Source organism: Staurois parvus, unplaced genomic scaffold (assembly GCF_062004578.1).
Source record: "Staurois parvus isolate SC_StPar_1 unplaced genomic scaffold, SC_StPar_1.0 ptg000282l, whole genome shotgun sequence".
In the NCBI taxonomy this organism is placed as follows: Eukaryota; Metazoa; Chordata; class Amphibia; order Anura; family Ranidae; genus Staurois; species Staurois parvus.
This window is the reverse complement of record NW_028318078.1, coordinates 9,134,349-9,151,999: the sequence shown is the minus strand read 5'-3', so window position 1 is coordinate 9,151,999 and position 17,651 is coordinate 9,134,349. Positions and strand designations below refer to the sequence as shown.

The window sequence follows — 17,651 nt, the reverse complement described above, 5'->3', positions numbered from 1 at the left end:
TGGACTAAACAGAAAGTAAAGCAAGGAACAGAGAACTCATTGTAGAAGGTTTCCAATAATGTAAGGAGCGAGGCAAAGATTCAACTCACCATGTTTACTCAAAGTTGAAATACTAGCTTCCATTCTATTCCACACCCCCTGGTAGCCTTACAAGAGGAGGAAAGTCTTTTACAGAAAAAGTAATTTCTTTTAGTCTTGAGAGTAAGAACCCCTTCTAGAGTTGACAAGAAAAATGTTAAAGCATACATGGCTCTTGGGCAAAGTTAATCAAGTGACCTGAAGACATAAAATACCTTGCCTAGAGGTGTCAACACATATACTAGTTTTGTTTTCTTGAGTATCATGGAACCCTTAGCTCCAGGGACTGCAGAATGCAATGGCAGCCTGCTGCTCTGAAGTCCTAGCTTGACCACACTTTTGTACTAACCTCACCAGTAGGAGACCTGCACTGTGCACTGCCGCATCTTCAACCAAACTGGAAAGTTAATACTTGCATATTGAGTGCTGGAGGGTCAGGGGCAGCTGGAGATTTGAACTAGATAAGTGCAGGCACCAATATGTGTCTGCATTTAAGTTCCCTTCCACTTAAAGACTTAAAACACACAAAACTCCACTTTTGTTGAGAAAAAAGCAATCCCCTCTGAGAGATCAATGTACATTGCAAGGATTTTTAACAAACTTTGAAGCAAATTACTAACTTGCGTTGCTTTAAAGAAATTGCTGTTTGTTTCCCTGGGATGATTGCTGACTGAATCTGAGTGGGAGGGTTTGGTTCATTATAATCAGCTGGTGCCCTCTCAGTGTTCTAATGCAGGGTCTGCATCCCTTTAGAAATATTTATCTCCTAGAGAGTATCCCACCAAAACTGAAATTCTTAGTAGGGATGCCTGAAAATTTGTATCTGTGTGCAGACTTCAGGAAAAATCAGTTAGGCAATCACACTGTCATGTACCTGATAGGAGACCGAGATGATGAGGGCAGCCTCTCTTACATCTCCTGCCAGGATGCCTCTGAACGTGAGAAAAATGCCTCCGAAAGAGTGCAAAGGGGCAGGAGGAACACAAGTGCAGAAATGGGACTGGAGATGCCAACCAGGCCGATCCAGCAGGATATGCAGTCAGGAGTAGCAAGCAGTCAGCAGGAGAATCAGCAGAAGTTAAAGGGAAACTCTGATTCATCAGACGGTTTAGGATAGCAGGGTACACCAATGATACAAGCAGGTAGGAGTTGGACATGGTACAAGTGGGCACCTGGCAGTGGCACGGGGCAGCATCAAAGGTATTAGCAAAGCTACTGATCAAACTGAAGTCAGCAAAGAGTGGACAATAAAGTATCATATCAGAACATGGATCAGGGTCATGGAAGAAGTTGAATCCATAATCTGGTTGAGCAATAGTACAGAGCAAAATCAGGTCAGGAGGAAGTCAGGTTGGTAACTGGAAAACACAGGTGATAAAGCAAAGAACACACTGAAGACCAGTCTGCATTGCCAGTTAGAGCATCCCTTAAACAAGCTGTCTGGCACCAATACTGACTCATGTCCACTTATACTCTGTGTAGTGTGTGCAGAACCGTGCGCAGAAGTATGTACACACACATATGTATGAGCTAGCTGGCTAACAGGAATTTCCTTTGCCTCCAAGTCACCATATTGCTTAGATTTTACAGAAAATTACAGCAGATGCCGTTTGAAAAGGAATGGTAATTTTTAATAACATTTTTAATAACATGGCATATAAAATTGCTACGCAAGCCATGTTGTAATTATTTTTTTTTTTTTGCTTGCTCAATTTTTTCCACAAAGGTTGAGTTACCCTTTAAATAAGATGTCACCTCTTACGTTTTCACAAACATATTTCTCTTTTCTCACACGTTTTATTTTCTTCTCATTCACTTTCTATTGACCTTCTTTCAAGGCATATTTTACTCATCAAAGGTTCATCACAGATATCCCCAAATGTTGCAACATCAGTTTATGACCACCCTGTATACTAGTATGTGTAATCTGGAACTAGTAATGCATGTGGTTCTCTTTGTATTACAGTTGTGCTCAAGAGTTTGCATACCCTGGCAAAAATCATGACATTTTGGCATTGATATTGAAAATATGACTGTGCATGCCAAAAATCTTTTATTTAAGGATAGTGATCATATGAAGCCATTTATTATCACATTATTGTTTGGCTCCTTTTCAACTCATAATGATAATAGAATCACCCAAATGGCCCTGATCAAAGGTTTTCATACCCGGGAATGTTTGGCCTTGGTACAGACACATAAGGTGACACACACAGGTTAAAATGACAATTAAAGGGTAATTTCCTACATCTCTGGCATATAAACCAGTTACCACCTGGCCAATAGCAAAATGACGGCCGAGCGGGACTTTAGTCGTTCTGGGTGGGCGTCATAGGACGTCCTCCCGGATCGCCGCTCTGCGCGTGCCTGTGGGGCCGTGCTGCGGTGAGATCTGTCACTGGCTGTGTCCATCGGACAGAGCCGATAACTAATCTGTGTACCGACCCATTGACTGTACCATGGCTCCGCTGTGACCAATCACAGCAGGTCACATTACAACTGTAAACAATGGATGGCTTCCTTTCATGCCATCTATTGTATACAATTGTGTTGCTAACTGTGATTGGTCACAGTGATCACATGGTACAAACTGGGCCAGTCACAGCCCATCTGTGTCATGTAATTAGCTGGGGCCAATCACAGCTAATCACAACAAAAAACACTGAATCGATTTCATTCAGGTAAATGCTTGCTAATGAAATTCACTGCTATAGGCAATCATAATGTGTAAAAAAAAAAGTACTGATCACTTCCCCAGAGTAGTACAATGTTACTATGGTAACATTATATCACTCTGATCACAATATTTATTTTAAAAAAATTTAATAAAATGAAATTGAAAAAAATATATAATTTTTTTCTTTTTCATACTGTCACCAGTCAGTGTGCCTGATCACCTCCACACTAGTTATATAATGATGCTGTACTGCATCGGTGCAGTATGTAAAAAAAAAAAGTGACTTTTTTTAAATTTCTTTATATTCCAAAAAATTACAATTCCAAAAAACTCGCTATGCCTCTTACTAAATACCGCATGCTGATTACTTTTCAGAAAAAGGTAATTTGGGGGATATCTGTACTGTCCTGATATTTTTGGACCTCAAGAAATGATATAAGATGTCAGTACTTCAGTATTGATCGATTTTCAGATATATCCCATAGTTTGTGGACTCTATAACTTTCTTACAGACTAAATAATGTACACTAATTTGGGTTATTCTCACCAAAGAAATTTATGAAGAACAATTATTTATTTGCAAAATTTTATAACAGAAGCAAAGAAAACGTTTTTTCTCCAAAATGTTCGGTCTTTTTTTTAACAAAAAATAAAAAATCCAGTAATGATTAAATACCACCAAGACAAAGCTCTAGTTTAGTCTAATTTAGTTTGGGTACAGTGTTGCATGAGCACACAATTGTCATTCAAACTGAGAGCGCTGAAGCTGAAAATTGGGCAGGAAGGGGGTAAAGTGCCCAGTATTGAAGTGGTTAAATTGCAATTAGTATCTGTGTATAAATAGAGGTTTTTAGCTCTCACATGGATGCAAGGAGCAGGCTAGACACTGAGCCATGGGGGCAGAAAAGAATCGTTGGGCATATTGTAACCAGGCTTTTTTGTGGCATTGGTGCAGTAAAGGCAAAAATAAATCTTTCATGAGAGAAATATGAGGATTTTCTGTCAATTGTGCTGACCCTTCTGTGCTTTCTTAAGCAAGCCATAGATGGTGCAATTTTCTTTCCTGTGTTCTCCAGGCAGGGGGGTGGGGGGAGGGGGGCCAACCCTGCTGGGAGAACACAATGATTATTGCTAGTGGCTATAGCCACTGGCAAAATTTGCATGATAAATCCAAAAGGCTGGTTGTACCCAAGTCGTACAACAATCAAATTGGGTACAATCAGCCTGCCCATAGATGGTTCGAATTGCGTCCGGTCCCTGCTGAACCGGCTGAGATTTGAACCATTCATGACTGGCTTAGTTCACTCATCAAAAATGGTGATAAATGCAGATAAAGTCAGAGAAATGTCAAAATTTCTCATCAGTATACGTTTTGAGTTAGTGACTCAGATCAGAGTAGTGAAACTAATGGGTTATCATAACAACCAGCTACTAGTATTTGCTTAATGAGAAGTCAATAATGGTATCATCTGTTTGTGTTTCAGTAAAGAATTCCTTTAAGTCAATTGTATTTAAAATTCCTATGCTGTAAATGAGAATCCATACACACTGGTTTTGAAGCAGCTGTGTGTGAAAGACATGAAAAAGCTAGTGGTGGAATTGATCTAACCGTTATCAGGACAAAACCTTAATTATTTAGTTCTCAGACAATCTGGAGCAATTTGCTAGGTGTACTTCACTTCTTCAGCTGTTCCAATTATATTTACATTGTATTTGTAAATCATCTGTTATCTGAAATCTCACGTTCTGTTAAAACCTCCTACTGGCTATTGAGCTTTAAAAAAAACATTTAAATGCCATATAGTTTGTAAATTGTACCTATGTATTTATAATCTGTATGGTTCAAACATTGTTTCCCCAGATGCTTCTTGATTATAGTAATTCCAGTTCTCAAGGTGCTGAATTTTTCGATATGCTGGTAAATAGGACTTCCTATAGAACATTATTTGTTCCAGAAGATGGCAGTTTTGACGACAATGTAGTAAGTACAATGAGGAATGTTTTATAAAGAACATTTTAGGTTTATTCAGTACAGCTGTGCAAAGTGCTGTAACCCCTAGGAACCATCTTTGAAATTGCCTTTAGGAAAGATAAACCATTTGCACTGTTTTGTTGAATGAACAAGCTTGTCTGCATTATTAATACTCTAAGGCAGGGGTCTCCAAATTTTCTAAACAAAGGGCCCGTTTACTACCCTTCAGACTTTAGAGGGGCCTGACAGTGGGAGTAGAAAATGTCCCATTTGTAACAATGCCCCTTCATTGGTGTCAGTGGGAGGAATAGTGCCCCATTATTGTATCAGTGGGAGGAATAGTGCCCTATCACTGTATCAGTGGAAGGAATAGTGCCCCATCATGGTATCAGTGGAAGGAAAAGTGTCCCATCATTGTATCAGTGGGAGGAATAGTGCCCCATCATTGTATCAGTGGGAGGAATAGTGCCCCATCATTGTATCAGTGGAAGGAATAGTGCCCTATCATTGTATCAGTGGGAGGAATAATGCGCCATCATTGTATCAGTGGAAGGAATAGTGCCCCATCATTTTATCAGTGGGAGGATTAGTGCCCCATCATTTTATCAGTGGGAGGATTAGTGCCCCATCATTGTATCAGTGGAAGGAATAGTGCCCCATCATTGTATCAGTGGACGGAATAGTGCCCCATCATTGTATCAGTGGGAGGAATAATGCCCCATCATTGTATCAGTGGAAGGAATAGTGCCCCATCATTGTATCAGTGGGAGGAATAGTGCCCCATCATTGTATCAGTGGAAGGAATAGTGCCCCATCATTGTATCAGTGGGAGGAATAATGCCCCATCATTGTATCAGTGGTAGGAATAGTGCCCCATCATTGTATCAGTTGGAGGAATAGTGCCCCATCATTGTATCAGTGGGAGGAATAGTGTCCCATCATTGTATCAGTGGGAGGAATAGTGCCCCATCATTGTATCAGTGGAAGGAATAGTGCCCCATCATTGTATCAGTGGAAGGAATAGTGCCCCATCATTGTATCAGTGGGAGGAATAGTGCCCCATCATTGTATCAGTGGGAGGAATAGTGCCCCACCATTGATGTCAGGGGGAGGAATAGTGCCCCATCATTGGTGTCAGTTGCAGGAATTATGCTCCAAGGGCAAGCAAATGGTCTTATCTGGCCCCCAGGCCACAGTTTGGAGACCACTGCTCTAAGGGTATGTTAGCTCACTGCCTCTGATCACAATGAGAACCATGTGAACATGTATAGTAGAAAAAGGTGAACCATCCCATTTAAAGTGAGCTTGCCACTAGAAATAAAGAGTGTAATTGCCAACTTCTTTTAGATGTTATTAGCTTCTTAACACCCTGTCATGCTTATCGTTTGTATTCACTGACCAAGAACAAATATGAGTTCTGACTTTCTTGGCTGCATACTTAAACTATTGCTAGTTTTTGAGAGTGAATCCCGGCAATGAGCAAGAGAACTAGCACCATCTAAGGCTACATTCACAAAGCTGCACAAAGGACGGCCACCAGCAAGAATGTACACGGTGTGTAGAACCAACAGCAGCTCTTGTACTCTGTACAAATCAATAGTTGTGAGCACTTATCTGTGTGGTTGCATGCAAATAGAGCTTCCGTCTGACCCTGGATGCAGGCAGCGTGCGTCCAAGGTTGGCATTTTTGTTGAGTTCTGTCTGAAGCTAATCGGCCAGTTTGTGTATGTGGCAACAGCATAGATAGTTGCTGCGTCTAGAGATGGTGTTTAGCCACTCTAAACACCACAAACTATGCACCCCTGCCTGCCCATGTGAATGTAGCCTAAAAGAATTGACAGTGGCAGTGCCTGCATATCTATTATGGTCAGTTCACTTTAATAGGTGCACAAGTATAATTTAATGCTTTTTTAAACATTTTTGCTTCACCTTAATTTCTCCTCAGTGTGAGAATCTGTTCTTTTTTATATTAAAAAGCATTACTTCACCTCCTCTATGGCTAAATCTGTTCTGTATATTAGTATGAGATATCACTTCACCTCCTCTATGGGTATATCTGTTAGCTTTATATCTTAGTATGAGGTATCATTTCATCTTCCCTATGTGTGAAGTACTTCTGATTTATCCTGGTGAAGTATCACTTCATTTTCACACACAAATTGGATCTCTAAACCCTTCCTATTAAATTACCTTACTTTTTTTTTTTACAGACAATAACATGGCGGGATTTAGAACATCACATCACTAAACTGGACATTTTACTCCCATACTCAAATCTGACAAATGGTACCACATTGGTTTCCAACACAGGATACAATCTTTCTATCTCTGAGTTCCTCGGTAATTGCTCTCAACCTCCAGTAAGTAGATATTGGATATTTCTAATGAATGAGTGTGTGATAGCTCCTTTGTTCACATTTTAGGGGATGGAATCATCAACGTTCACATTTGCTCCAGCCAGCAATATATGCAATATAACTTTTTTATATATTATGGTAGCAAATTGAAAATCTGATGACAGTTCCACTCTTTTTTTTTTTATTGAAATATAAAACTCTATAGCACATATATGGACTTAAATAAGGGCTACAATAAAAAATATTCAGTTTACAGACTGTACATGTTTGAATGTGCATTGCAGCAGGACCTGAGCCTAAAGCTCCTGACAGCTGTTTACTAATTCTTGATGATGATGATGATGTGGGGAAGGATTGCAATGTAATGTGTTGCTTAAAGGCTCGTTGGGGACATAATAAAAAAGCAGAATCTTCCAGCCTAGTAAGCTACTAAAACTTACACTATGCAAGGGTGCTTTTAAAATGTACAGTATATGAACTATATAAAAAAGGACTAGGGCTTTTCCCCCTCCATTTATACTTAGGTGGATGTAGCATTGCTCCCCCGTCGGCCATAGGTGTGAGAACTCAGCAATCACATGATCACTGATTTCTCACAGCCGCTCTGAGCAGAGATCAGGGACTGTCAGTCACCACTGTTTGCTCTGCCCCCCCAGCGCTCACTGGAGCGCTGGGTTGTGCAGGGAGAGGAAGCATCTGGCTCAGGCTCTCAGCGCTTCTCTGAGAGCTTGAACCAGGTGCCGCACCAGACTCTTGGGTAGATCCCGACTTTAAAGTCGGGATCTTTCTCCAGCCTGGACCAGCTAAGTGACGTCAGCGGGCTTCAGTCTGCTGTCAGCTGAAAATTGGTCACAGGATTGCAAAATGTACTGCAATCCTGTGATCCACTGTAGACAGTGCTGATTGGCCCTGTGCTGATCACATGCACTCTCTCAAGAAAAAAAAAAAAAAACTCTCTAGCAATACACTAATAAGGTAAATGACTCTGTCTTCTGAACGTAAACCCATTTAATGCCTACAATTAGTTCACTGTTGTCATTACTATTCATCTAAGACTGTTTTGGTTCTATTTTAATTTTGCTACAGTGCTCAAAGGTTGTAAATGGCAAAATAATTATCCAGTGGGATATCCCTGCCTTTAATGGAATCATACATATCATTCATGGACCATTACTTGCACCACCTTTACTGGTAAGTAAACCCTATTTTATGCATAGATAGCTGAAACCCTAATGTAATGTACTAGCGTTCACTCGATATAAATCTGCCTTCCTGACCTACACTTGCTCCCTCCACGCTGCCAAGCAGGCCTACTTTGTGACCCTCATCAATACCCTCTTCTCTACTTTTAACTCTCTACTCTCTCCGCCCCCACCTCTACCCAGTACCTCACTCACCACCCACGAGATTGCCAACCACTTCAAAAACAAGATCAACCCAATTCGTAGGGACATCACCACTGCTCAGACTTCCACCCCACCTAGAACCCCTCACACGAAAAAACCCCCTCAACACCCCTCTCCCTCGACCTCACCACTGTCCAGACCTCCACCCCACCTAACACTCCTCACACCAAAACCCCCTCAACACTCCACTCCTTCGACCTTGCTACCACTGAAGAGGTCAACAAGGTCTTCTCTGAAGCCCACCTCACCACCTGTCCGCTCGACCCTGTCCCCTCACAACTCCTACGTTCTCCCTCCTCCTCCATCCTACGCTCCCACACTCACATCTTTAATCTCTCACTCTCTACTGGCGCATTCCCCTTCCCTCTGAAGTACGCGCACATCACTCCCATACTTAAAACACCCTCTCTGGATCCCACCGACCTGAACAACCTTAGACCCATCTCCCTGCTGCCATTTACATCCAAACTCCTTGAGCGCTTAGTCTATAATCGCCTAAGCTCCTACCTCAATGACAACAACCTCCTTGATCCCCTACAGTCTGGCTTCCGTCCCCTACACTCCACCGAAACTGCCTTATTCAAACTCACCAACGACCTGCTAACCGCCAAAGCTAATGGCCACTATTCAGTGCTCCTACTCCTCGACCTCTACGCGGCTTTCAACACAGTCGACCACCCCCTCCTCCTCACAAAACTACACTCTCTTGGCCTCAGAGACTCCACTCTCTTGGCCTCAGAGACTCCGCTCTCTCCTGGCTCTCTTCTTATCTACCACAGCGCTCCTTCAGTGTTACCTATAACGCTGCCACCTCTCCCCCACTCCCCCTCTCTGTTGGGGTCCCTCAAGGCTCTGTCCTCGGGCCCCTTCTCTTCTCCATCTACACCTCCTCCCTTGGCCAACTGATACACTCTCAAGGCTTCAACTACCATCTCTATGCCGACGACACGCAAATCTATTTCTCTACCCCTCGCCTCACACCTTCAGTCTCTGCCCGAATCACTAGCCTACTGAACGACATATCGGATTGGATGTCACTCCACTTTCTCAAACTGAACCTTTCCAAAACCAAGCTCCTAGTTTTCCCCCCAGCCCGCGCCCCCCCCCCCGACTTCTCCATCACGACCAACAATGCCACCATCAGTCCCACCCCGCAAGCCAGAGTACTTGGTGTAATCCTACACTCCAATCTGTCCTTCTAGCCCCAGGTCCAATTGCTGATAAACTCATGTAGACTCCACTTCCGCAACATCTCCAAAATACGTCTGTTCCTAACCCCGGAAACCACTAAGCAACTCATTCACTCCCTTATCATATCACGACTTGACTACTGTAACTCCCTCGTCACCGGCCTACCTCACCACAGGCTATCCCCGCTTCAGTCTATCCTGAATACTGCGGCCAGACTCATCCACCTTACTAAACGCTCCGTATCCGCCACCCCCCTCTGCCAATCCCTCCACTGGCTTCCGATTGCCCAATGGATAAAATTCAAAATGCTAACACTGACGTACAAACCTGTCCATAACACTGCCCCAAACTACATCACTGACCTGATATCCAAATACCACCCAAAACGTACTCTCCGCTCCTCACAAGACCTCCTACTCTCTAGTTCCCTGGTCTCCTCCTCCCATGCCCGTCTCCAGGACTTCCCCCATCCTCTGGAACTCCCTACCCCAATCCATCAGACTATCACCTACTCTCCTCTCCTTCAGACGCACCCTGAAAACCCACCTCTTCAGGGAAGCCTACCACGCCCTCAGCTAATTGCCGATCTCCTCCACTCTTCCTACCACTCCATCCCCCTCAGCTATTCCTCCTGTACCACTATCCCCTCCCTCCTAGATTGTAAGCTCCAAGGAGCAGGGCCCTCGAACCCCTCCTGTATCGCATTGCAATGTTATTGTACTGTCTTGTGTATTGTCTCCCACTGCAATGTACAGCGCTGAGCAAACTGTTGGCGCTATATAAATACTGTATAATAATAATAATAATATGAGCTTGGGACATTGCTGCTTGTATATGACCATATAACTAACACACATGCAATTGTTCTATATTCCTGAAATGTCCTTAACAAGATGTATACTATTATGTATATTTTGCAGTCTCTACAGGGCTAAGAACAGCTATTGTTTTCTCTGATTATATTTCACTACAAACTTAATTTCCTAACATGATTTGTACTTTTAGGAGATTGCAGACAGCCAGATAACACATCCTGTAACTGCAGGGATGGTAACAGCAATAGTAATTGCACTGATTGCTGCCACTGCTGTTGGTTACCTCTACTACCGAAAACAGAATGATGGTTTTCAATTCAGACATTTCAAGGTTGGTCAACATTTAATATATTAATGTCCTAATGTTTTGCCTTTAGGTGAGCACCTGTACCCCTAGGGAACCCAAGGATGGCATGCCATCAAGCTGGTTATGTGCCCCAGTAACCATTTGTAAGTTATTTGTGTGAATGGGAAAGGGTCAGTAGAGGCCATATGTGATGGCTCCCAGGCCAATTAATGGTAAGGGCCAATGCAAGCCTAGGGATATCAGTAAGCATGTGCAAAAAATTCACAAAACAACTGAATGTACCTTTGTACTTAATTGCATTTTATTTAGAGGGTCATTCCTATAATGACGTAAAACCATTATCTTCCTATATGTGTGTGTGTGTGTATCATCCCAGAAACTTGTTGGCTTTGACTGTGTTTACATGAGCCAATAATCATTTAATATAACATACAGCTTGCTAAATCCAAAGCATCATGGCTTTACTGAGGGCAGATCATGTCAATCTAATTAGATTACTTTTTTGACTGAATAAGAAACGTTTTGGGGTAGGCTGGTTATGTGACCTGATTTCAGCAATGCATTTGATACAGTTCCACATAATGATTTCATAATAGATCTGTCTAAGCTAGCACTTATAGCCTTTGGGTGGTTTGGTGAATAAGCAATATCTGAGTGTGGTTGAAAATGAGGTTTATTTGGAACAGGGACTAGTCACTAGTGGTGTTCCACAAAGCTCTGTACTAGGTCCTGTTGTATTAAGGGAACATTTACACCAGGTGTGGTGGACTGCGTTGGTTGGCTATTCCAGAGCAGCCCCACAGCACCCCCACTGCAAGACAAGCCAAAATGTCTAGTGTCTGGTGTTACTGGTTCACACCACCTCATTGCGGTGGTGTGCAGGAGGTGTGAGCTGAAAAAAGTGGTACCTCTTTCCGATGTAATGCAGTCACTGCAAGCCGGCTGATAGTACTTAATGAAATGTCACTGTGTGAACAGTGTGACAACCTGGGATCGGGGCACCGCACTGATCGCACTGCACACCAGCCACTGTGTCATAACACAGGGGCTGGTGTGATTGGACCCTCAATCTATCTGCAAGTGTTATAGGGTGAAGGTTTGGTAGGCAAGGTATGTCTGTTGACATTCCTGGAGGTGTTTATACACAGATCATGACTTGGCATTGCTGGATAATTAAGCAGTGGAAACTACAGTCCAAAATAATGCACTCAGAGAAAAAAATCCCCTGATGTACAAAACTTGGGGGTACAGTATTGACCAGAAGTATGATGGAAAAAAAGAGTTGGGAGTACTTATTTTTGTTGATTGCAAAATGACCAAACAATGTAGCAAAACAGTGAGAAAGTGAATGGAATTGTGGGGTTTATTACTAGAGGGATCTCCATCAGGACGGTCCTGATTCTTTAATTAGACCTCCTTTAGAATACTGTGTCCCGTTCTGGAGACGTTTCTTGCAAAAACATACTGATAAGTGAAAACAAGTCAGGCAACTTGGGACAAACAGAGATCTTTTCTAAGACAAAAAAAGATTAAAAAAGAAAAGGGCAGACTCAACTGACCACTTGGCTTTTTGTGCTTTCATTCTTCTGTTTCTTTAACCCCTAAAACCCATTAAAACACAATACATTCTTTATTCAAACTGATATAAAGTCAGTCGAAAAAGCTGTCCAACAGAGTTTCATTATGGAACCATCTGCTGGATAGACCCGAGTCTAAGTATTATGAAGTGAAAATTCCATACTGCATATAATAAAGAAGGCCAAAGTGCATGTTGATATGAAATATAATATATATCTACAATAATACAAACACCATCCAAAGCGCAACAACAATGTGATACAAGAACAATTTTACACATCTCTCAGTAATTAAAGGAAGAAGCTGTAGTGGTGGAGACCCAGGTGAGTAAAATAATAAATGGCAGTACAGTGAAAGGAGAGTCCAATGCATGGCTCTGCGCCTAGAGTCGTGGATTCCTCTGGAGTTTGTTTATATTGAACTGGTTATTTTTTCATAATAAATAACCTTTTTTGTACAGTATAGAAAAGAAAAAACAGGTTTACTTTCTATAAACACCAACTTTTTTCTTTGGGACATTAAAATAAAAATATCCCGTTTACACCACTTTAAATCTTGTCATAATCAATTATATAATTTCAACTGAAATATAATTCCTGGCTTTGTTTGAAAATAGCTCATCTGACTGTAACTCATTTATGCCCATTTTTCATTATAGGGGGAAGATGATGACCTAGATATGCAAGAGGTTATGAATCCTCCTCTAGTAAACTTTCCAAATCCAGTTTATGGAGCTAACGGTTTCTTTGACCAGTTTGAGGTAATAAAATCTGAACGTTCTCAGAGTGGCTGATTATTAAAGCAGAACTGAAAGCAAGAAAAAAACTTACGAGCAGGCAGGCTATTTATCACAGAAGAGACATGCACAGTCTTCTCTGCAATAAAATACACCTACCTGCAAGCTCGCAGACTTCTAGGGCATGTAAACTGAGCCAAACATAATTGTACATTGCTGGCAAGGTCCATGTGCTGGAATAGCCAACTCCTGCTGTCAGACTACAATGTCCCAGTGGGGAGGATTCCTCTATCCACCTTGCTTGTGTGGATGGAGGAATCTGTTTGCTTTTTTTTCGCTAGCTGAATGAAAAAATAAATTATCTATGGTCAGTTTTAGATAACGCTCTCCTCAGCTGTAAAGGATTTATTTCTGCCTAAACCCAAAACCACAAATGTAATATACTGCAGCTTACCATTCATTAGATGTGGTGACTACATTTGCTTTCTTTATTAAGATTTTTCCCTCTGTTTTTTAACCTGGTGATCTGTCCAGTAACACACTTCCTCTGAAGGGTGCCTTCCTCTTAGGGTGCCTAATCTCTGAATAAAGGAACAACAGAGACACCTTTGGTTAGCAGCATTGTCAGTCTGGGGGGAGGAGAGTGTTAGTTGTACTACAAATTTACATACACTATTAAATTGAAGGCCAAGGCTAACTTTTGAAGCAGTTACAACAGTTTTATTTCTTTTGGGATAAATAAACAAAAATGATCATTATAAGCTCCATTGTCAGTGTGAAATGGGTCTTCTCAACCCTCTAACTGCTAAATCTGCATGCAGCTTCTTTTGTTGAAAAACAACCGAGTCACCTGCAAGATCACCAGATGAAAATAAAGGAAAGAAAAACGAATACAGCCATCACATCTAAGAATTGGTTAGCTGCAATAAAACAAATGATTGCTTTTGGACTTAATACTGCCTCAAGTAGGCTGAAACATCCCCCATTACTCCAGCGTTATACAAAAACACATCTATTTTGTAGTATGCCATATTGTATTAAAAAGCCTGCTTTGTGGAAAAATCAAAGGTCCTCAGCATTCGTTTACAGGTCACTTCACTGCCAGTGTTGTAGATGCCAGTAGTTGTTAGGCTGATCCTGTACCTGGTAATCATGGATGCTTTCCATCAGGTTTTGATTTAGAACAATTCAGAGCAATCCACCACCTTTGCTCAAAATCATTTCCACATTTCAAGCAAATAATTGAAATTGCTTGGAATCAAACAAAAATGCATTTTGATTGGTGATTTGTTTGATTTTAAATGGTAGTTTTGATCAAGGTCTATCAGTTTCGTTTGCCGGATTGCTTGGAACTTGAAAATAATTGATAACGTTGGTGACAAATTGCTTTGATTGAAAGCTCCCGAAAATGCTTGGTGTATGGAAAGCATTACAGTTGGTCATTATTAGGGATGAGCTTGGGTTAGGTTCGAACCCAGGAGAAAGCTGTCACTGCTGCAGAATCAAACCCTGCACCACAGCTACTCGTGCACAAAGGGGTGGGGGTGCTTGTGACATTATTGACCTAATATTGCCACAATGACATTATCCAAATATAGCCATGATATGTCAGTGATGTCATGAATATCCTAGCCCCTTTGTGTACATGCAGCTTTAGGGTGGGAAACGCCCTGGCTACACTTGACGGGGCAGCAATGAGCAGGAGTAGCCGCTTCCTTCCGGCTTCAGTCCTAACCTGAGAGGGGAACAAACCCAAATGCATCCCTAGCAAGAGTAGGAATTTATCTCTGCAACAAGTTTATGTCTTTACTGTTCATAATAAAGAGTAATGTCTGTTGTAATACAGATTCTGTAAGAAAACCCTGGTTCAATTATGGTCATGTATTGCCTGGTATCTAGTAACTTTTATTTGCTCTTTTCTGCCTAGGAGCCATATAATGATGGTGATGAGACTTCAGATTCCTCCAAAATTCTTCGCTAGCCTGAGACAACATGCTTAAAATGGTTTACAAAATATTGGGGCATTTGATCGTTGGACCATGTCTAGGACCTTAAGAAGGAAGAACCATGAAGGACCACCAAGAGATATTCATGCACGTTTATATTTGTAAATTTAGATTATGCTTTTTCAAAATCAGTTGAGGTTTAAAGTGTTACTAAACCCAGGACCCTGCATTCACTATATCTGTTCTCCCACAGTACACAGAATATGGAATTGCAATTATTTTCCTAAATATAAACTGCTAAATACCTTTTCTCATCAGCAGTATATAGTAGTCTTGTGACTTCTATCAGTGTCCAGCTGAGCATTGGTTAAAGCTTGTAGGAGTTTTCATTCTCCTCTGACTGTCCTTTGAGGCTGCATAACCCCTGACCCTCTCTCTGGACTGTGCTGATCATATGCATCCTCCCAAAGAAAAAAAACTCTCTAGCAATACACACTAAACTGAGCATGTGCAGAGCAACTCCTAGCGCTCTGTATTATCAGAAGATGGATTGGGGACAGTAGAAGAAGGGGAGGATCAGAGAAGGCCGGATCAAACCACCTTTTTACACCCTTAGGTTCCATAATGAGCATAACAAGCATGCTTTACGTATACAGGCTGATTTTACCATTGTGAGTTTAGTAACACTTTAAGCCAGGCATATTTCAGAGGTGGTGGAAAACAGAATGAATCACACCTTAGATTCATATACTTATCTGGGGCACTGACAATTACATTTATGAGGTCCTGGCTATGTCTGCCTAACATTAGCAATGGACTCGCACTCCCCACTGGATTCCCCATTTACTTAATAATTTTACAGTAGAAAAAATACAAACAGGAGGATTTAGAGTCCTTACTTGACTTCAAAAAATGAAGATAATGAGCAGCCCATGGGAGAAGGGGAGTCAGAGCACCACATCAATAGGATCCTCTGAAAATATAAGAAGTCAGTGAATAATTCAGCCTATCAGCATCCACCAAAAACAAAATAATTTTGTATGTTAACTCCCTAATGAAAAATCCCTATGGTATATGTGATTAATCTAGAACAATGTAAACTACAACATCAAATACAGGGTTGCTGAATTTCCCAGATTCCAGCCATTTATTACATGCAATTATTCAATTATTTATGCAATTACATGGAATCAAATTTATTATGGTGATCTCCAAACATCTTATATCCCCTGGGCAGTAATGGGCTGTTTCTTACATGAGATCTGGCAAACCAGGTCAAGTCCAACTTACACCATTTCCAACAAAATCTCTGGAAACTACTTTAATAAATGTGCTGCTGTTCTTTAATTTCTGGAGGTGAGTTTCAGGAATCATGTTTACAGGAAGTGGAATAAAACAGAATGGTAATATGCATGTTGTTTGTTTTTATTTCATTTACTTGCCCTGTAAAGTAAAGATCATACTGCAGAAATCAGATTGATAGGTAAACACAGACTTGACAGAATGACCACATTTTTTAAACTCCATCTAAATAGAATGACCACATTATACCTAAGTTCAATGATGGACACACGCTTGTAAACATCCCAGGAAGGGTGCCAACAATAACTCAGAAACATCTGGACATATGTTTGCGCCTTTCCAAGTCAGAGATGTGCATATATTTTCCATTAGATTGAATTTGAAAGTAGAACCCCCCTCGGTGCTAATAACTTATTTTCCTTGAAAGCTTGTGTGTAGCCAGTGTACCCAAGGCAATATTTTTTTTCACCCCTAGGCAGGTTACCTTGTGCCAAGAAAACCCCTATACCACTCCAACCCACCCCCCTTCCATCCCAATAACCACTGAAGAAATTAACACGGCACATTATACTTTTGGTAACCAAAGAAAATGAATAAGCTATTTTGCTGACTAGACTCCAATCGTCATTTAACGGCAAGACCAGGAGAGTGGTAGGGTGGAGTGGATGCAGCTCCTCTCAGATTAGGTCTTGATATCCTAATGCACATATATAAAAAACCACAAGAGGGTGCCTCCATCTAGGTGTAGCAATTTATTAAAAATAATAAAAGACAATAAAAATGCACTCACTAGTAAAAAGTGGATCAAGGCTTGTCATAAACCCATATAGACTGCCATAAGATCACCGTGAGGCTGCAAAGCTCAGTAGGCAAGTGGCTAACTGAGGCAGAGTTCCTGGTCGAAGTACAGCTATCAGGCTTCTGGGTGTAGCAAGATGGCTGCGGCTCCAGTCAGCGCCTCTCTTGGCTGGGTTTATGATAAGACTGTTACTTAGCCTTTTTCACTTTTAACTAGTGAGTGCATTTTATTGTCTTTTATTCTTTTTAATAAATTGCTGCACCTAGATGGAGGCACCCTCTTATGTTTGTTTTTACATTATATTTGGTGAATGTTTTGAAATATAGGTTAATGGTAGACGTAAATCACTTAGTTATCATTAATGAATAAACTTGCAATAACTTACATGTTAATTTTCTGTAAATTAGCATGAGATAATTAATCAACTAGATTAACACTGAAAACAACTGGTCAGAAAACTGGAACTGAACTCAAGAAATGCAGAAAT

General features: G+C 41.2%; 1 protein-coding gene across 1 annotated transcript in view; it reads left to right on the top strand.

Annotated features, from left to right (window-relative positions):
- The window catches only part of STAB1 (stabilin 1), a 317,318-nt gene extending 300,842 nt beyond the window's left edge, over positions 1-16,476 (top strand). The window contains exons 64-69 of the mRNA XM_089681924.1: positions 4,617-4,736; positions 6,938-7,087; positions 8,171-8,275; positions 10,687-10,827; positions 13,040-13,141; positions 15,045-16,476. Coding sequence (XP_089538050.1) covers positions 4,617-4,736; positions 6,938-7,087; positions 8,171-8,275; positions 10,687-10,827; positions 13,040-13,141; positions 15,045-15,098 — 672 coding nt within the window. The 3' untranslated portion in view covers positions 15,099-16,476. The remainder of the gene's footprint in view (positions 1-4,616; positions 4,737-6,937; positions 7,088-8,170; positions 8,276-10,686; positions 10,828-13,039; positions 13,142-15,044) is intronic.
- Positions 16,477-17,651: the final 1,175 nt, after the last annotated feature.